General features: G+C 43.2%; 3 protein-coding genes and 1 long non-coding RNA gene across 4 annotated transcripts; 2 read left to right on the top strand and 2 right to left on the bottom strand.

Moving 5' to 3' along the window:
* Positions 1–10032: 10032 nt before the first annotated feature.
* LOC117125829 lies at positions 10033–10454 on the top strand. The gene is made up of 2 exons (XR_004448256.1): positions 10033–10123; positions 10196–10454. It is a non-coding gene; the product is annotated as an uncharacterized LOC117125829 (long non-coding RNA).
* Positions 10455–15300: 4846 nt separating this feature from the next.
* On the bottom strand, positions 15301–18753 carry LOC103873632 (protein NPGR2). The gene is made up of 3 exons (XM_009152038.3): positions 17764–18753; positions 16426–17675; positions 15301–16225 (listed from the first exon to the last, which is right to left on the bottom strand). Exon 3 carries the CDS (start codon positions 15984–15986, stop codon positions 15480–15482), a length of 507 nt encoding a protein of 168 aa, XP_009150286.1. The 5' UTR covers positions 15987–16225; positions 16426–17675; positions 17764–18753; the 3' UTR covers positions 15301–15479.
* A 121-nt stretch (positions 18754–18874) lies between these two features.
* LOC103873635 (indole-3-acetaldehyde oxidase) lies at positions 18875–23714 on the top strand. The gene is made up of 9 exons (XM_009152040.3): positions 18875–19116; positions 19195–20963; positions 21055–21264; positions 21351–21569; positions 21662–22618; positions 22710–22805; positions 22898–22996; positions 23100–23289; positions 23374–23714. Exons 1-9 carry the CDS (start codon positions 18984–18986, stop codon positions 23598–23600), a joined length of 3900 nt encoding a protein of 1299 aa, XP_009150288.1. The 5' UTR covers positions 18875–18983; the 3' UTR covers positions 23601–23714.
* A 147-nt stretch (positions 23715–23861) lies between these two features.
* On the bottom strand, positions 23862–25076 carry LOC103873633 (protein FATTY ACID EXPORT 2, chloroplastic). Its single transcript, XM_009152039.3, has 3 exons — positions 24627–25076; positions 24271–24405; positions 23862–24176 (listed from the first exon to the last, which is right to left on the bottom strand). Exons 1-3 carry the CDS (start codon positions 25009–25011, stop codon positions 24037–24039), a joined length of 660 nt encoding a protein of 219 aa, XP_009150287.1. The 5' UTR covers positions 25012–25076; the 3' UTR covers positions 23862–24036.
* Between the last annotated feature and the right edge of the window lie 767 nt (positions 25077–25843).

The raw sequence follows: 25843 nt of genomic DNA, 5'->3' as shown, positions 1-25843 counted from the left end.
ACTGAGAATGCAAGTACTCACTTAATCTAAGTGCAACCAATGATTTAGATGGGTTTTAAACTACTACTAAACTAGAAAGCAATAACAGAATGATACTTTCTTGACTAAGGGAAAAGAGAACTCATGGGCATAGGGATTAGACCTTGGGTGATCAAGTATCGAACTAAGGATGGCAAATGATCAATCAAACTATCAACCTTAAGCCTAGACACAATTCTAAGCAAGCTCTATGTCTAGATGAATGCTCATTTGCTAACATATCTCAAACATCAAATGTCTTTGGTTGAATAATATGAAAGCAATCATTACTAACAAGTCTATTAGCTATCTTAGCATCTTTAACAACAAATGTCTTTGGCAAAGTATACTAAAAGCCTAGGAGAGTTGTCTCGGGCATTTCATCGAACACCTTTCGGGTGAGAAATGCCTAAGGATCAACAACTGAGTGGCCAACTCAGAAGATGCATTATGATTACTCTACTAGCAAGGAAATATGAATGATCTACACTAAAACATCCTAGCTCTAACCTAATCACCCTTAATCTCCCTAACCCATGAATTCAAAAGGTGATTACTCACTAATCTCCATGATTCCTCTTAAACCCATATTGGATTTCAGATTAATCATGTAAAGAAATAGATAAGAAATCAACAAGAACACAAGAACATAACAATCAAAATCCAAAAGATGAACTTCTCCAGAGAGTTCTTGTGTCTTTCTCAATAGATCCAAAGATAATCTGCCTGGTGGCTACAAAAGATGTTTAAAACATAGGTTTTCCAAGTGCAAAACGTCCAAAATAAATTGCAAAAAGGTCCCTGAGAAATCATGATTTTCGGCAGCAAAATAACGCGGAGCGACTTGCAGGTGTCGCTCCGGGAAGTCGCTCCAGGGCCGATTTTTGGTGTCTCCGGGCGAGAGGTCGCGAGCGACTTTGGTGTGTCGCTCCAACGCGTCGCTCTGGATCGGGAGCGACCTTGGTAGGTCGCTCTGAGAGGTCGCTCCAGGCTTCGCTTCGTGTCGTCTCGCCATAGAGACGCGAGTGACCTCGGGGTGTCGCTTTGGGAGGTCGCTCCGAGAGGGGTGTGAGATGCGAGCGACCTCGGGGCGTCGCTCTGGGCAAGTCGCTCTGGGGGGTTCTTTGGAGCGAGCTCATGACGTCGCTGCGGAACCTCGCTCCCATGCTCTGCTCGTCCAATGATCACCTATTTCACGTCCTTTAAGCTCCAAATGCATCCAAATGTCCCCAAGAACTCCATGTGGCACTCCAACACCTAATAAGGACAATGAATGCAAAATGCAACCTAGACATGGCTAAATCCTAATCTACATGATGAAAATGCTCATGGATGAATGGATAAAACAATGCAAATATGCAAGATATCATTTACTACCTCGGTCTGTCCATCAGTCTGTGGATGGCAAGTGGTCGAGAAAAGGAGCTTGGTTCCAAGCTTTTTCCATAATGTCCTCCAGAAGTGGCTGAGAAATTTTGTGTCTCGGTCGGACACAATGGTACGAGGCACTCCATGTAAACGCACCACTTCCTTGAAGAAGAGATCAGCGGTTTGGCTTGCATCATTGGTCTTGGAACACGGAATGAAGTGTGCCATCTTGGAGAACCTGTCCACTACAACAAAAATAGAATCCTTGTGTTCTATCTTGGGCAAGCCCAGCACAAAGTCCATAGACAGATCGACCCACGGTGCAATAGGAATAGGTAAAGGCATGTGTAAACCATAAGGATGCGACCTGGATTTGGTTTTGAGACAGACAGTGCACTTGGCGCAAAGGCTCTCGACGTAGCGCCTCATCCGGGGCCAATAGAAGTGGTCGGACAGGACGCTCAGAGTTTTGTCCCGACCGAAATGCCCCATCAATCCACCCCCATGAGCTTCTCTGGTCAGTAAATCTCGCATGGAACCATGAGGGATACACAGGCGTTTTTCCTTGAAGAGGAACCCGTCCTGCTGATAGAATGGACCCGTGTTACTGTAAAGCTCAGAAAAATCAGGGTCAGTTTCATAAGACATTTTGAGTTGCTCAAAACCCATGATCTTAGCCTCTATGGTGGTAATGAGTGTGTGGCGCCGGGATAGGGCGTCGGCCACTACGTTGTCCTTTCCCTTCTTGTACTTGATCACATAAGGAAAAGTTTCCACGAACTCCAGCCACCTGGCATGCCTCTTCTTGAGTGTGGTCTGGCCCCTCAAATGCTTAAGAGTCTCATGATCTGTATGAATAATAAACTCATTAGACAAAAGATAATGTTGCCAAGTTTCGAGCGACCTTACTAGAGCATATAGCTCTTTATCATAGGTGGGGTAATTGAGGGCGGCTCCACTCAATTTCTCACTGAAGAAAGCCACTGGCCGGCCTCCTTGGGTCAGTACGGCCCCTATCCCTGTCCCTGAAGCATCACACTCAATCTCAAAAGGTTTATCAAAGTTAGGAAGAGTTAGAACCGGTGCATGTGTCAAACTATATTTAAGCCTGTTGAAAGACTCCTCTTGGGCAGGACCCCAAGCAAAGGTTACATTCTTCTTGATCACGGAGGTCATTGGGGCGGCAATGGTACTGAAGTCCTTCACAAATCGTCGGTAGAAACTGGCTAGTCCATGGAAGCTGCGGATATGTCCGATCGTGGTTGGGGTCGGCCAGTCTTGTATGGCCTTGATCTTCTCCTCATCAACCTTCAGTCCCTGTGAACTCACAACAAAGCCTAAAAATACCAACTGATCAGTGCAGAATACACATTTCTTAAGGTTAGCATAAAGGCCTTCTTGCCTTAAGGCTTTCAAAACCTGTTCTAGGTGTCCCATGTGTTCAGTTAAAGACCTGCTGTAAATCAAGATATCATCAAAGTATACAACCACAAATTTACCAATGTAAGGTCGGAGGACCTCATTCATGAGTCTCATGAAGGTGCTAGGGGCGTTGGTAAGGCCAAACGGCATCACCAGCCACTCGTATAGACCTTGCTTGGTCTTGAAGGCGGTTTTCCACTCATCTCCTTCCTTCATGCGGACTTGATGGTATCCACTCCTGAGATCAATCTTAGAAAACACAACAGACCCACTCAGTTCATCCAGCATATCATCTAATCTAGGTATAGGGTACCGATATTTGATGGTTATGTTGTTGATGGCTCGGCAGTCCACACACATGCGCCATGTCCCATCTTTATTAGGCACTAGTAGGACCGGGACTGCACAGGGGCTAAGGCTCTCGCGGATGTAGCCTTTGTCCATGAGATCTTGGACCTGCCGTTCCAGCTCCTTAGCTTCCTCAGGGTTGACACGGTAAGCGGCTCGGTTTGGTAGTGGCGCGCCGGGTACAAGATCGATCTGATGTTCTATGCCACGGATAGGGGGTAAGCCGGCAGGGATCTCGTCAGGGAAGACATCCTTGTAACGTCCCATGAGGTCTTCTACTACGTCCGGTACTTCAGGAGCTTCTAAACCTGCAAAACAACCTTCCTTAAAGATCATTAGTAGCACCTGTGTCTCACGTTGTAATGATTTAAGCACTTGTCCGGAAGTCATGTAAAGGTTAGTGTTACTTACCTGGCCGGACTGCGTCATTGCCTTCTGCATATCATGAACTTCTTGAGGGCTGAGAGGTGCTAGGCTGTGCTTCTTGTTGTTGTGGACGAAACTGTAGATGTTGGTGCGGCCATGGTGAAGTGTCTCCTTGTCAAACTGCCACGGCCTTCCGAGAAGTATATGGCCGGCTTGCATGGGCACAACATCACACTTGACCTGGTCTTGGTACTTGCCAATACTGAAGGACACAACAACTTGTTCGGCAATCTTGAGCTCAGTCTCATCATTGAGCCATTTGAGACGGTATGGTCGAGGATGGGCAGTTTTGACCAACCCTAGCTTATCAACAAGATACTTGCTAGCCACGTTAGTACAAGATCCGCCATCTATGATCAAACTACATACCTTGTGATCAACACTACATCTGGTGTGGAAGATGTTCTCCCGCTGGATGGTCTCTGGGTCAAAGAGGGTGCTAAGAGCTCTCCGGGTCACTAGCAGCTCGCCTGTCTCCGGGTAGTCGGTTACTTCTTCATCAGAGATCGCGGCCGCGGCCTCTGCCTCATCTTGGGATTCATACTCGCCATCCCCCTTTAGGACCATCACTCGTTTGTTTGGACAATCCCGAGCGTAGTGGCCTTTGCCCTGACACTTATAACAAATGATGTCACGAGTACGCAAATTTTGGGCTTGAGTCTTACCCTGCTCCGGCTTAGATGCATTAGACGATTCAGCCTGGTTTGTCTTGAATCGGCTCTCAATCTCAATCGTCTTGCCCTTGTCGCCATGCTTTGAACCCGGTTGCGTCCAAGCAGGTTTGCTGCGGCTGGTACTGGCCGTCTTGCGCTTGATGTGCTGCTCGGCTTGCGTAGCAAAGTGCAATAGATCGTTGAAGTCTTCATAGTGTTGTCTCTCCACCTTGCGGGCAATGCGGTCTTGCAGCCCTTCCAGGAATTGGGACATCATTGTCTCCTCGGGCTCGTCGGTCTCAAGCTTATTCCTAAGTGCCTCGAACTCCTCAAAGTACTCCTCCACAGTCTTAGTTCCCTGCGTAAGTTTACGAAAACGTTTTAGCACATCACGCTGGTAGTAAGATGGAATGTACCTCGCGCGAAGCTTAGTCCGCATCTCGGTCCAATTACGCGCTCTCCACACTGGCCCGGACTTAGCAACGTCTCGATCCCACCACGAAAGAGCATTGTCCGTCAGCTGGGCTGCTGCTAGGGCAACCTTCTTGGCCTCACTATATTGATAATAGTCGAAGATGTACTCCATGCGCTTCTCCCACACGATGTAGGCATCCGGATCAACCTTGCCGGCAAACGTTGGGGGATGAAGCTTAAGCGCCTTGCCTCCCAACCAAGGCTTTTCCTCCTCTCGGTCTCGACCTCCCCTATGGTCGCGGCCTCCTCCTACTTGGGCCCGGGGTCCTCGCGCGTTCCTCCTACCTCCCCGGTTCGGCCTCTCCTCGTCCTGACTGCGCGTATCATCGGTACTGTCCGCGTCCGAGTCAGTGTCATGCGGGTCCGGCTGATGCCTTCCTGGTGGTCGAGGTCCGTTGGGCCTGCCTCCCTGCCGTATCTGAGCAAGCTCGGCTGTGATAGTCCTAAGGCTCGCCCTCAGTTCCTCATTGTCAGCTAGGAGCTGAGCGTTTATGGCCGCTTGGTCTTGACCTACATCTCCCATAGTTCTCTGAGAAGAAACTCAAAGAAAGATTAAAAGGCAAGAGGGGGGGTTAAATAGTTGCTTGGGTCGGATACTTTGAGTATCGACCAAGGCTAAGAGTAAATGCAAAAAAAGTTAAGGCAAAATCGAATCAGGTTTGAAAAAGGAAAGGGAATTTTTTTTTTTTTTTTTGAAAACTTGGAAAACAATCCGAAAATTTAAAAATAAGGAAAGTAATTAATTTTTTTTTTTTTTAAATGGAAGATCAAAAACTTGGAGAACAATTCCGAAAATTTTTTTAAAAAAATAAGGAAAGTAAATATTTTTTTTTTTGAATGGTGACGGCTAGGGTTCAGAAAGAACTGAGTTTCGCAGGAAACTTCAGCTCTGATACCAAAATGTTGTAGGCACGGGTCGGAGGGTCGGACGGACGGACGGACGGACGGACGGACGGATGGCCGTTCCGCGGTTCAGTCTTGCCTCGGACGGATGGTACTGGCCGGCTCGTCTCTTGCTTGTGATCGAACCTGAAACAGATAGGAACTTTTAGTGAGTTTTCAACAGGATGTAGAACAGAAACAAGTTATGATTCTTTTGGTTTTGTTTATGGAATTGGTTGAATGAAATCTAAAACAAAAGATAGAGAAGAGAGGAGATTGGCGGATGGGATCTGCTGCTGGACGTATGTCTCTCTCAGCAAGATGCCTAGGGCGGTTAAGAAGATAGATATGGATCCGGCTCTTGTTGGACGTGTGTCTCTCTCAAGATTCGGACAAGGAATGGAATGGATCGAAGGACGCCACAAAGAACAATGGATCGGCTCTTTGATATGTCACACGGCTGCTCTCAATGTTTCACACAACTGAAAGACTTAGGGTTTCTTTGCTAAAGCAAAAACGATTTCATAAAAGACTTAGCCGAAAAGTTGGCAACTACAAGGGTTTAAATAGATGTTCCTTACTGGACTTAAAGATAAAAAAGGGCCTAGACAAATGGCCAAGGTCTTAACCGAAATAAAAATAAAGAAAACAATAGACCGGTCGCGGTTTGAGATGTCCGGATCAGAACTCATAGTATGCTTGCTTGTTGCCTCATTAAAACCTTTCGGGAAAACCCAGTGGGACAAAACCTCGATAAGGAAAAAGAGTACAACACATACTACTCCTTCTGATGGTCGGCTATATCTCTGAACCGGAAGCAAGTTGGTTGGATGGATTGAGTATGAAGGTGGAAATGGTCAGGCCGGCTTCATTCTGGCCGATGGAGGAGAACTGGCTCGAATGGACAGGGTCTGGAACCTCTAGTGGTTCACCGGTGTCTTCAAGCTTCAAGTCAGACAACTCCTGGATCAATAGTTGCTTGAACCCGGTTTGTTCCTGTGCAAGCAGCTCCTGGACAGCTTTGGCAAATCCATCTCTTATAACTCTTGAACCGGACCTTATGGTAGGGCCATTGCGGATAATGAGAACCTCAGTCGTGGGTACTACAACAAAAGGGTTTGATGAAGGCGTGCTAGGAAGAGCATGGACGCCCCTGATGAGGTAACAGGTGGGGACTGCAGACCATTGGACATAGTCTGGTACACTATAGGCTGATCTGGTCCTTCAGTTACACCTTACTCTGTTTTATGATTATTAATCATATTATTTCTTCTTCTTATGATTGAGATTGATGATTAGACATAGTAGCACTGAACCATGGCTTGGCCGGTTCAGAAGAACCCTCCATGGCCTTGGTTTGGCAGCTAAGTCCGGATCTCCTACTTCCTGATGGATTTATGGCGATCTGACTTTGGAATCCTCTTAGTGGTGAATTATCATGAATTATCATGGTATTTGGGGATTTTTATCTGATTGATTTCGAGATGGTCAATGTGGCCGGTGGGGCTGTTCTAGGTCGAGATCCATAGGATCGAGATCGGTTCTTGGAATTCTGACTTTACCATTCTCTTAGTTAAGATTTATCATGAATTATCATGAATCCTAATGAGTTTTTAGGGATTGATTTAGAGATGGTCCCTTGGGCCGGTTTGGCTGATCTTGGCCGAGATCTATGGGATGGAGGCCGGTTCTGGGAAATCTGATTGGACCATTCTCTTAGTTATGATTTATCATGAATTGTCATGAATTTTAATTGATTTTTGGAGCAGGTTTGCTTGCGGTCGAAATTGCACCTGAGGGCATATTGGGGTCAGATCCTTGTGTTAGGATATCTGATCATATGTTTGTGTGCTGGAACATATTGTCACTTATGATATTGATCATAAGGAATTGCTGGTTATCAACCTTGGTGTTGGTAAGGCAGGCCGTGTGTGATCTGATCATGGGCAAGGATGGACGACCTGATCCTTGGATGATGGATCAAGGTGTCTGATCTGATTGATCAAAGGATGCACCGGTGGTAAGAGCAACACTAATCAGGTTCAGTGGAACATGGTTCCATGACTGATTAGGAAGTATGAAGACTCATCAGTTCTGAGTCATGTGGGGTGGTTGGTTGATTGACTCAGGATCTGATGGGCATTGTTAGTCCATGAGCTGGACTTGGTATCATAAGTTGATAAGGCAAAAAGGATGCGAGACAGTGCATGAGCCGGTAAGGGCCAGATGCATGTCCTTAGCTGTTTGAATACTTCTCAAGGGTTACTTATGTCTGTGGGGATGGTTGGCTGAATGACTAAGTACCTAAGGGAGTTGTTTTGTGTGTGTAAAGGAGCGGGACGCAGTATATGGCAGCTGGCCATAGCTCGGTCCTAGCTCAGTTCGAGTGTGACAGCTCGATCAGCTGGTTTACGAGTTCCTTCAGCTAGCGTAGCTGGGCCAATGAGCTAACAAGCTCCGGGAATGTGGCAAAGGTATGATCTGTCAATGTTGCATAGATCTAGATAGAATGGCTTAGGGGAACAGAACCTCTGATTGTATGACTTGGTCTAGGTTCAGGATCGACCTTGGAGCTAGCTGGCAGTTGTGTTTACTGACCAGTAGCTGAGGTGATCTGACCAGACAAGTGTTAGATTGGTTTAGACCAATGGTTAAGTAGATACTATTCCGCTGTGCATAAGTTGAAAGGATCTAGCTAGGGAATGACTAAGGTAGTCTTGAGCTAGGATCTGAGTTAGCCCTCGCCAATGGGCGATATTTTAAATAAAGGGCAAAATTTTTAGAGGTTCGGTCCGGGTATGGACTGAGCGACGTGAGGCATCGACCGCGGCCTAGTTGGCCGGGATCGGGTCTTACAAGTTGGTATCAGAGCATGCTTGATCCTGTTGAGGACAGTGCTCAAAGATGTTAGGTTCCAAACCGAAATTATTTTTGAAAACTGAGAGGACTTGGAACCTTAGCTGTGGTGAGCCAAGTGGGAGTTGAGGTAAGATTGGGTTTCATGCTTGTGAACGGGGAAGTTCCAAGATGAGCCGGCTTAGCCAAGATGCACTCTCCAAGGGCAAGACCCTGAAATAGAAAGGTTAGTTTTCTAGTTATTTGGATGATGGACGCAATGCAAGATCTTTGTATGGACGACCTGGACAAGGGAAGTAACATGGACCAGAGAGTGGCTTAGGTTGAAAGAAACGTGCAGCACTCTCTTGGAGGTAAATGTTATCCCTTGGTGGCCGTTCAAAATAAGTGAGCATATGCAATGTTCATGTTAGTCTAAGGGAGACGCTACATGGCTAGTACATGAGTGGGCTTGTGATCAGATGGATCAGCTTGGACTCAGTGTAAGTCAAGGTAGGATTCCTTAAGATTGAGTGAATGTAATGGATCAATTCCATGAGGAATTAGAAACACGATGTTAAGTATCTTAGTATGATGAGGATTGAAGTATACTATCAACACTTTTGTGAATGGTATGGGACATTCACAGATGTGTGATGCTTTGGAGAATGGTATGGGACATTTTCCAAATGTGTGATCAAACCAAGATCCTACTCATCTAAGTACTTAATGATCGGTGGTGTGGAAACACATTATTTGATACTGGAGCTACACATAGTGTTGTGAGTCCAGGAGTGGTTGGAAAAGGTTTGTTCCAGTATGGAACATGGGATGGTCCTGAACGAGTGAGTGCGGCCGGAGGGCAAGTTATGAACTCACTCGGTCTGGTTAAGGACATCCCTGTGGTGATCCTGGATAGGCCGATGCCTATAGATCTGATTGTTGTCCCCCTCAAGCATCATGAAGTGATCTTGGGCATGGACTGGTTGGGAAAGTATCGGGCAACTCTAGATTGTCACCGGGGAAGGGTGCAACTTGAGAACGAGTTTGGACCCCGATTAAGTACCAAGGAATCAAGCCAACCTCTTGTAGTTGGTGGTTTCAGCAGTCCAAGTAGAACGGATGCTTAGAAATGGTTGTGAGGCCTTTTTGGCTACCATTTACACTGATGAGGTTGTAGGGGCCTGTGACCCAGAGGGTATACCGTTGGTTCGGGAATTTCAGGATGTGTTTGGGGCACTACAGGGCATTCCCCCTGATAGAGCTGACCCATTCATCATTGAATTGGAACCTGGAACGGCCCCATTATCTAAAAGTCCATATAGAATGGCACCAGCTCAGATGACAGAGCTGAAGAAGCAACTTGAGGAGTTGCTTGAGAAGGGGTTCATACGCCCTAGTGTACCTTGGGGAGCACCAGTCCTATTTGTTAAGAAAAAGGATGGTAGCTTTAGGTTGTGCATTGATTATAGGGGTTTGAACAGGGTGACTGTGAAGAACAAGTACCCTTTACCCAGGATTGATGAGTTGCTGGAATCATAAACCTTATTGTCCAGGAAGGACTTAAGGGAACAGAACAATCTGTTAGGACTCATGGTAGAGTGAGCAGCCTAAAGATTGGAACATGTTCGCTAGGACTTGGCTGGTGCATCGAGTGGCTTGGAGATTGGTTGAATCTACTAAGACTTGAGTACTCAGTATGTTCCTAGGTACTGAATTTGATCTAGTCATGGAACTGAAGTGTTCTACATGGACTTGGTGTCTACTAGGAACGCAACCTGGAGAGTTGGGTCAGTGACACAAGTCATATCTTTGTATGGGTGCTTGATGAACCACTTGATAAGATTTTGGGTTAAATATCTATCAAGGGGGGAGACTTGTTGTGTATATGATGACCAAGACGTGGTCAGTGAGAAGGAACAAGGTGGGAGATGCAACGAATTGGTTAGAAAGAACCAATCGAGCATGCTCCATGTTCCGGGTACAAAGGAGTTCGGATGGAACCTTTGTCATGAGACAAGAGGTTAACACCACTGGATTCGAGGACGAATCCTTCGTAAGTGGGGGAGACTTATCATGTCCCTGATCCTGGATAGGAACGTCCGGACGGACTGTGGTGCGAGGAAACGCACCAGTCAGGTCATATGACCTAAGGACAAGTATATCATGGCCTGAAGGTAAGGTTAAGAGCATCAGGAAGCTAAGGCATAGCTAATCCAAGAAGGAGACAAGCTCAATGGAGCTGGACAAGCGAGCTGGTAGCTGGACAAGATCCAGGTGAAGCTCGATGAAGTGAGTGATCAGAATGGATCATGGGAAAACTAAGTCTAGGTCTGGAAATTGACCAAGGGACTTAGAAGGATTGAAGAAGATAAAGGAAGCAAGCTGGACACAGTGTATAACAGCTGGGCGATGCAGTAAACAAGCTCGACCAGCTAGGTGAAGTGTAGTGCAGCTTGGTGTAGCTCACTGAAGTGTAGGTCAGCTCCCTGAGCTGGATGGTCTAGCTCACTCAGCTGGATCAGCTGGGGATCAGCTCAACTCAGCTGGACTGAGTGTTCAGGTGTTGGGCAGTTGGGGCGGGTCTGGACAGTGGCCGCGACATGTGGGTGACTCGTGTGTACCGATGGGCTAGTGGGCTCTTGGGATTTAGCCAGGGGCATGAGCAGTCCGTGTGGGATAGTTTTGGACATGTCCAGGAGTGGTTTGGCAGTTCCAGGGCGTGTGGTAACTGCCATAGGCGAAAGGGTGCAATCTGTACCATTGATTAAATCAATGGCCAGAAATGATACCGAAGGGATGCAATGGTTAAGAAGTAACCACCCCTTCTCCTATATAAGGAAGGCAAGTCCTACACCCTGAAACACAAAGAAACACAGAGAAAAGACAGAGATTTGGTCGGATTTCCAATCCAAGACCCATGGTGGTGTGAAGGCCATAAAGAGGCAGTTTTGGGAGAGATCAAGGGGGAAAGTTATGAACGACTTTCTGGTGGCTTTTGATCCGTGATGTTATCACCCAATGCATCCTCCAGGGCCTGAGAACACACGCAAATGGTGAGGAGAGAAGGTAGATGACCGGAATTCATTCCTAAAGGCCAAGACAGCCTTAAGGGCAGATGTGTGTAGAAAGGCAGTTTCATGGAAGTGCAAGGGGAGTTATGAACGACCCTGTGGTAGGTTTCCACCACTGATGAACACGTCCTAGGCTTCCTCTGCATCTTGGGAACACACGAAAACACCCAGGAGAGAAGGGAGAAGGCCGGACTTCACTCACAATGGCATGAATAGCCTTGAAGGTGGATGAAGTGTAGAAACTGGTTTCATGGAAGTTCCATGGAAGGAGTGATGGTCACGAACCATGGTTAGATCTTATCAATACTGGAAGTATGTGAAAAGGGTTTGATGAAGGCGTGCTAGGAAGAGCATGGACGCCCCTGATGAGGTAACAGGTGGGGACTGCAGACCATTGGACATAGTCTGGTACACTATGGGCTGATCTGGTCCTTCAGTTACACCTTACTCTGTTTTATGATTATTAATCATATTATTTCTTCTTCTTATGATTGAGATTGATGATTAGACATAGTAGCACTGAACCATGGCTTGGCCGGTTCAGAAGAACCCTCCATGGCCTTGGTTTGGCAGCTAAGTCCGGATCTCCTACTTCCTGATGGATTTATGGCGATCTGACTTTGGAATCCTCTTAGTGGTGAATTATCATGAATTATCATGGTATTTGGGGATTTTTATCTGATTGATTTCGAGATGGTCAATGTGGCCGGTGGGGCTGTTCTAGGTCGAGATCCATAGGATCGAGATCGGTTCTTGGAATTCTGACTTGACCATTCTCTTAGTTAAGATTTATCATGAATTATCATGAATCCTAATGAGTTTTTAGGGATTGATTTAGAGATGGTCCCTTGGGCCGGTTTGGCTGATCTTGGCCGAGATCTATGGGATGGAGGCCGGTTCTGGGAAATCTGATTGGACCATTCTCTTAGTTATGATTTATCATGAATTGTCATGAATTTTAATTGATTTTTGGAGCAGGTTTGCTTGCGGTCGAAATTGCACCTGAGAGCATATTGGGGTCAGATCCTTGTGTTAGGATATCTGATCATATGTTTGTGTGCTGGAACATATTGTCATTTATGATATTGATCATAAGGAATTGCTGGTTATCAACCTTGGTGTTGGTAAGGCAGGCCGTGTGTGATCTGATCATGGGCAAGGATGGACGACCTGATCCTTGGATGATGGATCAAGGTGTCTGATCTGATTGATCAAAGGATGCACCGGTGGTAAGAGCAACACTAATCAGGTTCAGTGGAACATGGTTCCATGACTGATTAGGAAGTATGAAGACTCATCAGTTCTGAGTCATGTGGGGTGGTTGGTTGATTGACTCAGGATCTGATGGGCATTGTTAGTCCATGAGCTGGACTTGGTATCATAAGTTGATAAGGCAAAAAGGATGTGAGACAGTGCATGAGCCGGTAAGGGCCAGATGCATGTCCTTAGCTGTTTGAAGACTTCTCAAGGGTTACTTATGTCTGTGGGGATGGTTGGCTGAATGACTAAGTACCTAAGGGAGTTGTTTTGTGTGTGTAAAGGAGCGGGACGCAGTATATGGCAGCTGGTCATAGCTCGGTCCTAGCTCAGTTCGAGTGTGACAGCTCGATCAGCTGGTTTACGAGTTCCTTCAGCTAGCGTAGCTGGGCCAATGAGCTAACAAGCTCCGGGAATGTGGCAAAAGTATGATCTGTCAATGTTGCATAGATCTAGATAGAATGGCTTAGGGGAACGGAACCTCTGATTGTATGACTTGGTCTAGGTTCAGGATCGACCTTGGAGCTAGCTGGCAGTTGTGTTTACTGACCAGTAGCTGAGGTGATCTGACCAGACAAGTGTTAGATTGGTTTAGACCAATGGTTAAGTAGATACTATTCCGCTGTGCATAAGTTGAAGGGATCTAGCTAGGGAATGACTAAGGTAGTCTTGAGCTAGGATCTGAGTTAGCCCTCGCCAATGGGCGATATTTTAAATAAAGGGCAAAATTTTTAGAGGTTCGGTCCGGGTATGGACTGAGCGACGTGAGGCATCGACCGCGGCCTAGTCGGCCGGGATCAGGTCTTACATCTCTCGCTTCTGGGATTGCCTCAACTTCAACCTTTACTATTCAGAGATCCTACATGACTCTAAGAGCATGTCCATTGGTAAGAGACTATCAAAGGTTCTAATGAATTATTTAGTAGTTAATTTGTGATATGAAAACTTAAGAACCCTTGTTAATCTAATTAAATTTTTTTCTCCTCCAATGGAAAAACCTCATTGAGGTTCTTCAAATATTTTTTTTTTAGGGGGCTTATTGTACTGATGATTTGCTAGGATTTGAGAAAATTCTAGGATTTTTAAATTTAGTGGAATTTGAAGATTTTAATAGGGATTTGAAGATTTTGTTGGTAATTTAGATGGTGATTTAGGTAGGATTTTTTTAAAAACCATAGGATTGTCTTTATACGTAATGACGTCGTTAAAGCTCGTTAGATTAAAAAAGAAAACGAAATGGCTTTGCCCGGATGACTCAAGTGGAGGTGATCTTACAACCATCATAGCTGTTCTCCCAGTTACATCTCCAGTTCTGTCCCTTGTTGTTCATCAAAGACTTGTGATGGCTATAGAGCTTAAGAAAGTGATTGAACAGATCCGTGAAGCTCCACTTCAAGGTGGTATACACTAGTTTCTTCAGTTATTCACTCCAAGTTGCAGAGAATTTGAGAACAGATCTAAGCTCTAACGGTTAATTTTGGGGGTTTGAATTATGTTTGGAAAGTTTTGTGAGTATCGCTACATACATATTCTTGGGATTGCATAGCAAAAGAGATGAACTTTTAAGCCAAGATTGTACGTGGAGAGACTGATAGTTAGTTGTTAGAATGGTATATTGTTAGAAAGAACATTGGTTTTGATAGGATGTTGCTACTAACCAGAAAGGCTGGGAGAAAGTATATATGAAGAGGTGAGGGAATTTTAAGTTAGAAATACAGTCTTATTGGTTCAGATTAGATGGTTAGTTTCTTACCAGGTAGTTAAAATATATATTGCAGGCTCGTTTCAGTGTGACAGGCAATATTCTGCCATTGTGGCGTGTTTTATTTGAAGGGTAATGGTTGGGAGTATTTGAAGGATGATTATATGAGTCATCGTGTATTGATATTCCCTAAAAATAATCTTTCATTATCTTAGGGAAAAAAGGGCCAAACTCATAGACATGAACACTGGAAGCAGATATCTGAAGCTGCAGCTCACTTGAATAGGTTTTCAAATGATGGAAGCTTCATGAAAGAAATGCTTCTAAACAGAAGAATGAATCAGTGGAGATTGTAGAGACTCAACATAGAGCAAATAACATTACCTTCAAAAACCAAAACCAGTATTGAATCTCTAAGCGTTAATCAACTGGCGGCTAAAGCCTTACAGCTTCGTCTGAAACGGAAACTTGAAAAAGCCCAGAAACGGATAAGACTATCATTTTTTTTGTTCTTTGTGCCTTTTGTTTTGAGTCTTTAATTTTCCTGATCGCTTTCATTTACTCAAGTATAATTCTGAAATGAGTTCTCTTGCTTTTCACTGGAAGAAACAAAGGCTGAGGGCAAAGTAAAAGTTTTCTAAATTCAGTGAAGAAAAAGAAAACTGATAAAATTTTCAAATACCTACTCACGACATGGAATTTATGTTCATTAAATTTCAACTATAAATCATTTTCAAATAACTCCAAATTATTTTCATAAATGATAGATCCAATAAAGTGAGATTTGAGAAAAAAATGAAATCCTAGCAAATCATCAGTACAATAAGCCCAAAAAAAAAAAAAAATTTGAAGAACCTCAATGAGGTTTTATTTATAAGATGAAAAAAGCATACATGACATGAAGTTTGATCAAAGATGTGAATGAACAAACAGTCGTGATGAGAAGTTTGATCAGATGGTATCAACAAATGGAACAGGAAGAAACCTGCAGACAGATTGTAAAGTGAATCTCACTACGAGTCACCTGATAAGCCTCTTCCAATCCACCATCAGGATCATCCCGCTCTTCATAGCTTCCATCAGCAAGATGGTCTCCAACACACATCTCCCTGAAATGATGAGACATCCCTCTACATAATATCCCTTTGGCATCTTCTTTGCAGAACTCAAGCTTTTGCTTTGAACTTGAAGGAGTGCGAGAAGCTGTGTGTAAGTCACAATAGCATCCTTGACTTCTCCTTTAGCCACACGAAACTTTTCCTTCAAACGCAACAGCTTCCCTTGTTCCCACTTCCCCGTTTCGTTAAGCGCTGCATCAACAATAGTCTCGGCGTCTGAAAACCGCTTCTGAGCAGATAAAACCCGAGCCAGAAGCAACCATACTTCAAGATCAGACTCTGCTCCAAGCTTCAACGCGTGCTTAGCGTAAGCTAACGCGGAATCCAGCTTCCTCTCCTCTGCGTTCTCCAACGCAAGACGGTGCAGGACTCTCGGGTCTGTTATATCAGCAGACTCCAGCGCCTGCATCCCCTCGGAGAGCCTAGCTACATGCTCGGTCTCAGTACATCAAAGATTTCGGTGAGTGCAATGCCTAAAACAAGACGCGCTGCACCATCTAACTGAACGCACTCGTTGCCTAAGCTTCTCCTCGCATAGTCTATGCCTTCCTCAGCGAGACCAGACCTCTCACCACATATCTTAGAAGCCATCAGCAAACCAGACACATCCTCCCGTTCTGAAAATAGCTTCCTCTGGATCCAAACACCCTACAAAACCCAACAAAGTCACAAGCTTTACTCAAATCTTCAACTATATCAAATAAGTACCCACAAAGGCGCAATCTTTGTCTTGCTATACGCTAATTCAACCTTCTACACAAATCTTAGCCTAAACTTATTACAAAAGTACATTGAAATTCGAAACCCAAAGAAGAATGAATGAAAAGTTTTGAACTTTGGGATCAAACCTCTGTTTTTCTTGGAGGATGAAAGATAATAATCAGCACCGGCACTGGCGGTGAGTCTTTCGACACGAGCAATCAGCCACTCGTCTATCCTATCGCAGCCGAACTTTTCGATCACCTTCTCGTGATCGACATTACCGGAGACAACCCACGGAGTCACAGCTTGCGCCTCCTCCGATGATGACGATTCAGGCCTTTGTTTATCCAAGCTCAGCATCTCTCATCCAACAAACAAACGGTTGATCTCGTGTGATGATTTGGAGAGATTTTTCAAAACATCTACGAACATCGACGAACCAATTTCTCAGACCAAACAAAAAAAAGACATTAACGAAGAGAAAGAAAGAGAAGGTCAGATTTTCTCCTTTATTGTTTTAACCAATAACAAAGAGGCACATATGGGGTTTTTAGTGATTCTAAAAGTGTTATATTTAGAGCATGATTATTCCATGATTCTTAAGTGGGTTTTTAATGATTATTTAATATTTTAAATGTATTTAAGTAGGATTAAGAACTCTAATTAAGAAACTCTCATTTTGAGCGGTCCAATGGAAGTTTCTTAATTAGGGATTTTTAAAAAAATCTGAACTTGAATGGAAAAATTCTCAAAGGTAATGAATTGAAAAATTTTCAAAGGTTTGATCAAAATATTGATCAAAATTTTTATCAAGTGATCCCTCAAAAGTGTTTTGAGAAAAAGAAACCATGAGATGAATTTTTTTTATAAAACTTGTTTACAAGTCGAGGGAAACTTATTTTCAAAAAAGAACTTGAGAAGGAACTTGAGAAAAGATGTGTGATGAATGAAGAAGAGTGTTGTGTTGTGAATAAAAGTTTATATAGACAAGACTACAAGAGTTCACAAGACTACAAGAGTTCACATGTTTATATAGACACAAAGCTTTACAAGTCCGTGACTGATGACTACAATAGTTAGTACGTAAGTTGAAACTGACTTGAGGACAAAGCATCACAAGACTAGAGACATCACACCTTGAAGGGGTAAAACATTCGAATCTGCTCGGATTTGGCATTGTAAAAGGACTCATGACACCTGGACCTTTCATCCCTGTCCGTGAACCTTCATCTGCAGCTGTCTGGGAGATAACTGATGGTACCACGTTTTCATCCTTGAACCTGCTTGAAGACAGCTGATGAAGCAAATGACTGATTTGTCCACCTCCTCCTCGTGGAGGCTGGTTTGCCATACGGTTCATATTCATGGAGAGGCTTCCAGGTCCGTTTCTTAGCATCTGCTTTTTGACAATGACAGATCACATAAAACAGAGTTCCTTGAAGCTGTGAACACGGTAAGGTAATGTAGGTTCCGGTTTATCTTACCTTGGACCAGTGCAGAGTCTCTGGGTGGTCTTGAGCCGTGAATTGTGAATCAGAGTTACTTCTCTTGTTTCCTAAAAATCGATTGCTCATGATTGAGCCTGAAACCTCACTTCTTGGTCCAAGCAGTTGTCTCCCATCAAGATGATCCCCCCCCCCCCCCCCCCCCCACTGCTGCCTTGTCTTTCAAATAATAGAAAGATAAAATCTAGATAAGCAACATGAAATTGCAGCAGTAGTAGTAGTAGCTAGAGAGAGGTAATAAAGAAGAACAAGTCATATAAAAAAGCATCACAAACTCATTTGTCAAATTCACTTCCAATGTCCCAACTAATCCATCAGAGACATTATGGTTGGACAGAGAAGGACATAAAGAGTGTTTCACTTCACACACCAGAGCTCAATCAACCCACATGCTAACACAAAAGAAAAAAAAAACAATGTTCATGTTTTATAAAATAAACAAAACAATGTACACTCATGTCTTGTTCCACTTGTAGATGTTCTAATTTTCTATTTAGGAGATCTAATGGACGAAAAGTTTCCAACTATAGAAACTAATTCACATGATCTTCTTCTACACATTAAAATCATAGTGAATCGAAGCTCGATGAAATAATCGAACAAGAGCTTATCTTGTTCTTTTTGGAAGTGGTCAGCCATGGAAGTGGAAGCTAAAGTTTCAGTCTTGGAAATGGATGCTAAAGTTTCAGTCTTGGATCCTAGGAAGTCATGGAACAAGAGCTTATCTTGTTCTTTTTAGCAGATGTGAGAATCCACATACAGTTTTCGCACTATTAAGTATCAAATTAATTTCTCTTGCTAAAGGTGTTCATTTGTGGCCATTTTGATTTTTTTATTATCAAGGAATAAAAGACCTAAAAATGATCAAAATAAATAACCAATCATAATTTAGACTTTGTGGTGGGAAAGCATCTATATTTGCAACGTGATAATATTTTTTTCTGTTAAAGATTTGTATATATATATATATATAGATTGTTTCTTTTAGTGGGCATCTCCTATGGTTACCATTTGGAAACGTAACACAAGTGTAGGAAAATAAAATATAAGAAAAGTCAATTTAGTCGGTAATATATATATATCACTTTTATACGTGGACAAAGCAGTAGTCAGAATAATATATACTAGTACGCACTTGAAGTGATAGAGAGATAAGAAAGAGAGAGAGAGAGAGAGAGAGAGAGAGAGAGAGAGAGAGAATGAGCTTGGTTTTCGCCATTAATGGACAAAGGTTCGAGCTTGAACTCTCGTCCGTGGACCCTTCAACAACTCTGTTAGAGTTCCTCCGCTACCAGACTCCTTTCAAGAGCGTCAAGCTCAGCTGCGGCGAAGGTGAGTGATTATTATTATTATTTCATTACCCTTTGTCTTCTTTCTTTGGTTACAGTTCTTAATATTGTCTTGGTTTAGGAGGATGTGGTGCTTGTGTTGTTCTCCTCTCCAAATACGATCCTATTCTCAAAAGCGTGGAAGACTTCACAGTCAGCTCTTGCCTCACACTCCTCTGCAGCGTAAACCATTGCAGCATCACAACATCAGAAGGACTTGGAAACAGCAGAGACGGTTTCCATTCCATTCACAATCGGTTCTCCGGTTTTCACGCCTCTCAGTGTGGTTTCTGCACACCGGGAATGTCTGTTTCTCTCTTCTCTGCTCTCTTAGACTCTAAATCTTCTGCCTCTGAGTTTACAGCTGTTGAAGCAGAGAAAGCTGTCTCCGGGAACTTGTGTCGGTGTACCGGATACCGTCCAATCATTGATGCTTGCAAGAGCTTTGCTTCTGATGTAGACATTGAGGATCTTGGCTTCAACTCTTTCTGTAAGAAAACTAGCTTGCCTCGCTTTGATAGTGAGAAGCGTGTCTGTACGTTTCCAGAGTTTCTCAAGGATGGTGAGATTAAGTGTATTGATTCTGGAACGCTTAAATGGTGTAGCCCGGAGAGTGTTGAGGAGCTTCAAATTATAGTGGGAGCTTGTAAGGCTAACAGTGATGTAGTTTCTATGAAGCTAGTTGCTGGTAATACTAGCACAGGATACTACAAGGATGAAAAGGAGGGGAGTTACGATAAATACGTGGACCTTACTCGAATAGCCGAGATGAGAGAGATAAGAGAAAGTCACAATGGGGTTGAGATAGGAGCTGTGGCAACAATATCTAAAGTGATTGCTGCTCTAAAAGAGATTCACATGTTTGGGAAGCTCGCTGCTCATATGGAGAAGATCGCTGCCAGGTTTATCAGGAACTTTGCCAGCATTGGAGGAAACCTTGTAATGGCTCAGAGGAAAAACTTTCCTTCTGACATTGCCACTATACTTGTTGCAGCTGGGGCATCGGTTAACACTATGAGCTTGTCGAGAGGACTGGAGAAGGTAACACTTGAACAGTTTCTCCAGGGACCTCCTCTTGATGCTTATGATCTGGTTTTGAGTATCGAAATACCGTTTTGGCATCATGAAGGAAACTCTGGAGATGTGGTCTTTGAAACCTACAGAGCAGCACCTCGTCCGCTGGGAAGCGCTCTGGCTTACTTGAATGCTGCTTTCCTAGCTCAAGTGAATTTGGATACAAAGGAGATTATTAACTGTCGGCTGGCCTTTGGAGCTTACGGGACCAAACACGCCATTAGGTGTAAGGAAGTTGAGGAGTTTCTCTCTGGGAAAGTAGTTACTGACAATGTTCTCTATGAAGCTATTACCTTACTTGGCAAGATCGTTAAGCCACAAGAGGGTACAAGCAATCCTGCTTATAGATCAAGCTTAGCTCAAGGCTTTCTTTTCAACTTCTTTCACTCCTTAGAGAAACCTGGGCACCACTTGGATCAGCCAATGCTGTCTTCTTCACAACATGTTCCAATAGACAAAGAATTTTATCCGGTTGGTGATCCTGCTACTAAATCTGGAGCATCACTTCAAGCTTCTGGGGAGGCTGTTTATGTGGATGACATTCCAGCGCCCACAAACTGCCTCTATGGAGCTTTCATCTACAGCACAAAGCCATCGGCTAAGTTGAAAGGTATTCGTTTCAAGGATAACTCGGTACCTGATGGAGTGGTTGCCGTCATTTCTTGCGAGGATGTTCCTAAAAGTGGAAAGAATGTGGGTTTTAAGTTTGCGTCTTTCACTGAGCCCTTATTTGCAGATGAGTTAACCCTTCATGTTGGCCAATGCATCGCACTCGTGGTAAGTCTTGTGTCAACAATGAGTTTTTTTAAGTTATGTTCCATTCCATCACACTAGCAAACACACATAATATATATTTTTTCTTTTGCAGGTTGCGGATACGCAGAGGCATGCAGATACTGCAGCTAATCTTGCAGTAGTTGATTACGAAACAGAGGATATGGAACCACCAATCTTGTCTGTGGAAGAGGCTGTTAAGAAATCTAGCATGTTTGAGATTTATCCTTTCTTATATCCACAACAAGTTGGAGACACCTTAAAAGGAATGTCCGAAGCTGATCATCAAATTCTCAGCTCCCAAGTATGTATTGTGATTCTAGTCTCTCTCTCTCTCCTTCACATTTTTTTTGTAAAATAAAAAAGAAAAAATACTTTGATATGAAACAGATAAGACTTGGGTCGCAATACTTCTTCTACATGGAGACGCAAACAGCTCTTGCAGTGCCAGATGAAGACAACTCCATTGTAGTCTATAGTTCATGTCAGATCCCTCAGTACGTACACTCCACGGTCGCTACTTGCCTAGGCATCCCTGAAAACAAGGTCCGCGTCATAGCCAGACGTGTCGGTGGAGGCTTTGGAGGAAAAGCTGTCAAAGCAATGCCGGTAAGTTTTTTGTTTTTTTGTTTTTAATTAAATGTCTTCTTTTCACTCACTTTCTACGCAAGAAACGTCAAAAAGCTTTTCCATCGTCTCAGGTTGCAGCAGCGTGCGCTGTTGCTGCTAATAAACTGCAGCGTCCTGTGCGGACATATGTAAACCGTAAGACCGATATGATCATGACTGGTGGGAGGCATCCAATGAAGATAACCTACAGCGTTGGATTCAAATCCACAGGGAAGATCACAGCTTTGAAGCTAGAAATACTAATTGATGCAGGAGCAACTCTTGGTCTTAGCATATTGATGCCATCGAATATCATTGGGGCGTTGAAGAAGTACAATTGGGGAGCCATATCTTTTGACATCAAACTTTGCAAAACGAACCTGGTAAGTAAAGCAATCATGAGAGCACCAGGGGATGTTCAGGGTACCTATATCGCCGAAGCCATTATAGAAAATGTAGCTTCTAGCCTCTCCTTGGAGGCTGATACCATAAGAAATATTAATCTCCATACATATGAGAGCTTAGCTCTCTTCTACAAGGATGCTGCTGGTGAGCCACATGAGTATACTTTGTCTTCCATGTGGGATAAGCTGGGTGTATCTTCCAACTTTGAAGAGCGGGTTTCGATTGTCCGAATGTTCAACGAGTTTAACATATGGAGAAAACGAGGGATATCTCGAGTTCCAATCATTTATCCGGTTTCCATGTTTGCAACTCCAGGGAGAGTAAGCGTTTTGAGCGATGGAACAATAGTCGTTGAGGTTGGTGGGATCGAGCTAGGACAAGGTTTATGGACAAAGGTGAAGCAAATGACTAGCTATGCTCTTGGTTTGCTCAAATGTGGTGCAACTGAAGAGCTACTGGATAAGATAAGAGTTGTACAATCAGATACATTGAGTATGGTCCAAGGAAACTTTACAGGAGGTAGCACAACATCTGAGGGAAGCTGCGCAGCTGTTCGTCTCTGCTGCGAAACCTTAGTCAAGAGATTGAAACCTCTAATGGAGAAATCGGATGGTCCCATCAGCTGGAACAAGTTGATTTCTCAGGTTTCTCTTCTTTTTTTCTTTAAAGACTCACTGACTGCTTCTTGATTTTTTTTCTCTCTCATTAATTCTTGATTCTTATGTATAAACGCAGGCATATGCTCAGTCAGTGAACTTATCAGCTAGTGACTTGTATACTCCAGAAGAAAAACCCACAAAGTACCTGAACTATGGTGTTGCAGTTAGCGAGGTAAGCTTCTCTCTTTAGTATTCTCCTCCCAATTTATCTTCTGAATTTGGAATATAGAAATCGAGTAACTTTTGGTATATCAATCAATATAGGTTGAGGTAGACCTTTTGACCGGACATACCACGGTTCTACAGACAGATATCTTATATGACTCCGGAAAAAGCCTCAATCCGGCTGTCGATTTAGGACAGGTAAATAATAATAATAGAGAGCACACACACAAACACACATTTATTCTTCTTCACTTACAGTACAGTTGTGTGATGGTATTATTTTTTTTTATTCGGTCTTCAGATTGAAGGAGCTTTTGTGCAAGGACTTGGTTTTTTCATGCTTGAAGAGTACATAACCGATTCAGAAGGACTCCTTGTGACAGACAGCACATGGACATACAAGATACCGACTGTAGACACCATCCCAAGACAGTTCAACGTTGAGATGATGAATAGTGGACGCCATGAAAAGCGTGTACTCTCTTCTAAAGGTCCGTAGTTTTTACACACGAAAAAAACATTTGAAGATCTTGGAATTAACTTTTCAGTAATTTTGTTTTTGTATGTAAATACAGCTTCAGGAGAGCCTCCTTTGCTACTGGCAGCTTCGGTGCACTGCGCTACAAGAGAGGCGATTAAAGAAGCGCGGAAACAGCTAAGGATGTGGAAGGGTGAGGATGGTCCGAGTTTAATGTTTCAGTTGCCAGTTCCAGCTTCAATGCCCGTTGTCAAGGAGCTTTGTGGTCTAGACATAGTTGAGAGCTATTTGGAATGGAAATCCCTAGTTAACTCGAGTTTATGAGTTAAACAGAAAATTTTATATGTTTCTAAGTTTAAGACGGATATAATTATCTTATACTTGCTTAATAATACATGTGTTATTAATTCAAATATCAGTTATTGTCATGCTTTCAAAGAACGTCTATGATCACAAAGACGCAACAATTTGTAAAGTTCTTGTCTGTTGTATAGCAAAATGGGACATCAATCGAGAAATCGATTTAATTCTTGTCAGGATCATCAACCTATGAGTTAGGATTCTGGCCACTAAATCCATCAGAAATAAGAAAGTTAAACATTGGGTAGTTTTCTTATTTCTGGTACGGTTCAAACAAAACAAATACAAAGCTGCGTACTTTTACATAAGTAAACAAACAGAAAAAAAAAACAGAGTCCAATTTAAACCCGAGAAAACGTTTAGACACAACTGCAAAGCTAAGTGATGGTGCGGCTGCTGCTTAGTGAAGGCTGCGCATGATGCCATGTATGTATCCTCCGGTCATAATGAAAGACATGAAGGACACGACTCCAGCCGGAAATATCTTCTTGGAACCCATGTACCGAGTTCCCATCACCCACGTTAATGCACCCGCCATCACTTTTAACAAAACAAGTTCAGGCGTTATGAGAGAGTATTAGTTTCATTCACGGAGAAAAATAGCAAGCTACTGGAAACCTCTTTCTTTCCTTACCCACACCAATGGTTGAAGCAAGAACAGGTTTAGTTGGGAGCTCACGGAAGACAAAGAGCAGAACAGCAGCTGAAAGTCCACCCGCAAGCAGCGATTTCTGGCTACCGCTCTTCAGATAACCCATCAGCCCACCAACTGCATCAAGTTTCAGACATATTGAAGCCATAAGCTACAGTTTAACAGATTGAATACTTTTCAATAAGTCAAGTTCATTGTTTAGATATGCATACACAGATAGACACTAGACTTACAAAACTCATATAGTTAAAATCATAAGCCAATTCAAAACAGAACCTCTAAAGCATCAACTTGAGCTGACTCCAATTAAGTCTAAAACCCTAAAAAGCGAATCTGACCTCCAACAAGGAAAGCGTAACCAAGAGTCAACTTCTGCGACATAGACAAAGGCAAAGGCGTCTCCTCCTCCCCGCCGGCTTCTCCTTCGTCATTATCATCGCCGCCTCCCCCACCCCCGCCGAACTTGTCCCCTCCGATTCCACCACCTCCTCCTCCGCCGATCACAGGTTCGACTTCAACAGCTTTGGCTCCCGAATCGACGCAGTTAACAGTAATAGAAGTGATCAACCTTTGGTGAGCAGATTTGAACGCTAAAGGATGAAAACCTTTGGAACTAGTGAAGGCGAGACTTCGGATCGGTGAAGCAGAAGGGGTATTGAACGAGAGGATCCCTCTGGGTCTGAGAGAAGACTGTGCCGACGAACTCAAAAGCAACTCCGCCATTTTCTTCGTTTAACAACTAATTTGTCAAAGAGAATGGTGGGTGGCTACGGAAGAACATATACACGTTTTGGGCAGTCTCTCGTCTATCTGCTTAAACAATTTCCTCAGCCTCTTACATTTGGGCTCACAATTATGGGCCTTTAAGGTAAGCTGCACACAATTCTATTCTTGCATCACCACGTCTAGGTCTTAGCTTAACATCTGCCAATAAAATCGGAACATTCATAAAAAATAACTTTGGCTTCATATGTTTAGTACATATGTGTTATTTTCTAAGTGTCATCACCACATGCATTCTCACTTTATTTTTTTAAAAGCCCTTCCTCAACTAGACTAATTACAAACAAATGCCACTGGTCATTACATTATAGTATAAGATTTTCGATCAACATTAAATTACATTCGGATTAAAAAAAAAGAATATTTAAATAAGGCAACATATTATTACCATTCAAAAAGAGACTTTATTGTTTGTTCAAAAACTTGGAATTGGTTCATTTAAATAAGGCAATAAAATATACGTGTGTTTATAATCATTTACGCTTGAGTAAATAATTGGTTCTTTAAATTTCTTTATAATCTGTTCTTTACGGTTTGAATTAGTTCTTTTAGCTTGATATGTCGATTTGTATGAAAATATCATAACCAGTATTGCAGTTCATATCTAACCCTGCAACAAGTTAACCATGTTTATCATAATGTTTTGAAAAACTAATATGAGCTTCAAATCGTTTTATGATCTTTTAGATTCAAGTCAACGAAAATCCTTTTTTTATTCCCAAAACTTAATGCTTCAAATTTTAAAAGAAACACAATTGACTTGATCACGGGA

The sequence above is a fragment of the Brassica rapa genome, chromosome A06, assembly GCF_000309985.2.
Source record: "Brassica rapa cultivar Chiifu-401-42 chromosome A06, CAAS_Brap_v3.01, whole genome shotgun sequence".
Lineage (NCBI taxonomy): Eukaryota > Viridiplantae > Streptophyta > Magnoliopsida > Brassicales > Brassicaceae > Brassica > Brassica rapa.
The sequence above is the reverse complement of the archived record's forward strand: the minus strand, read 5'-3'. Positions and strand labels throughout refer to the sequence as shown.

What these genes read in the sequence shown, in the direction of transcription:
- LOC103873635 (XM_009152040.3), top strand. Translation starts at nt 18,984, where the DNA reads ATGAGCTTGGTTTTCGCCATTAATGGACAAAGGTTCGAGCTTGAACTC. An exon ending in ATCAAATTCTCAGCTCCCAA is followed by an intron (nt 21,265 to 21,350) that starts GTATGTATTGTG and finishes GATATGAAACAG; the next exon opens with ATAAGACTTGGGTCGCAATA. An exon ending in ATGGTGTTGCAGTTAGCGAG is followed by an intron (nt 22,806 to 22,897) that starts GTAAGCTTCTCT and finishes CAATCAATATAG; the next exon opens with GTTGAGGTAGACCTTTTGAC.
- LOC103873633 (XM_009152039.3), bottom strand. Translation starts at nt 25,011, where the DNA reads ATGGCGGAGTTGCTTTTGAGTTCGTCGGCACAGTCTTCTCTCAGACCC. An exon ending in TTACGCTTTCCTTGTTGGAG is followed by an intron (nt 24,406 to 24,626) that starts GTCAGATTCGCT and finishes AACTTGATGCAG; the next exon opens with TTGGTGGGCTGATGGGTTAT. An exon ending in TGCTTCAACCATTGGTGTGG is followed by an intron (nt 24,177 to 24,270) that starts GTAAGGAAAGAA and finishes TTTTGTTAAAAG; the next exon opens with TGATGGCGGGTGCATTAACG.
- LOC103873632 (XM_009152038.3), bottom strand. Translation starts at nt 15,986, where the DNA reads ATGCAGGCGCTGGAGTCTGCTGATATAACAGACCCGAGAGTCCTGCAC.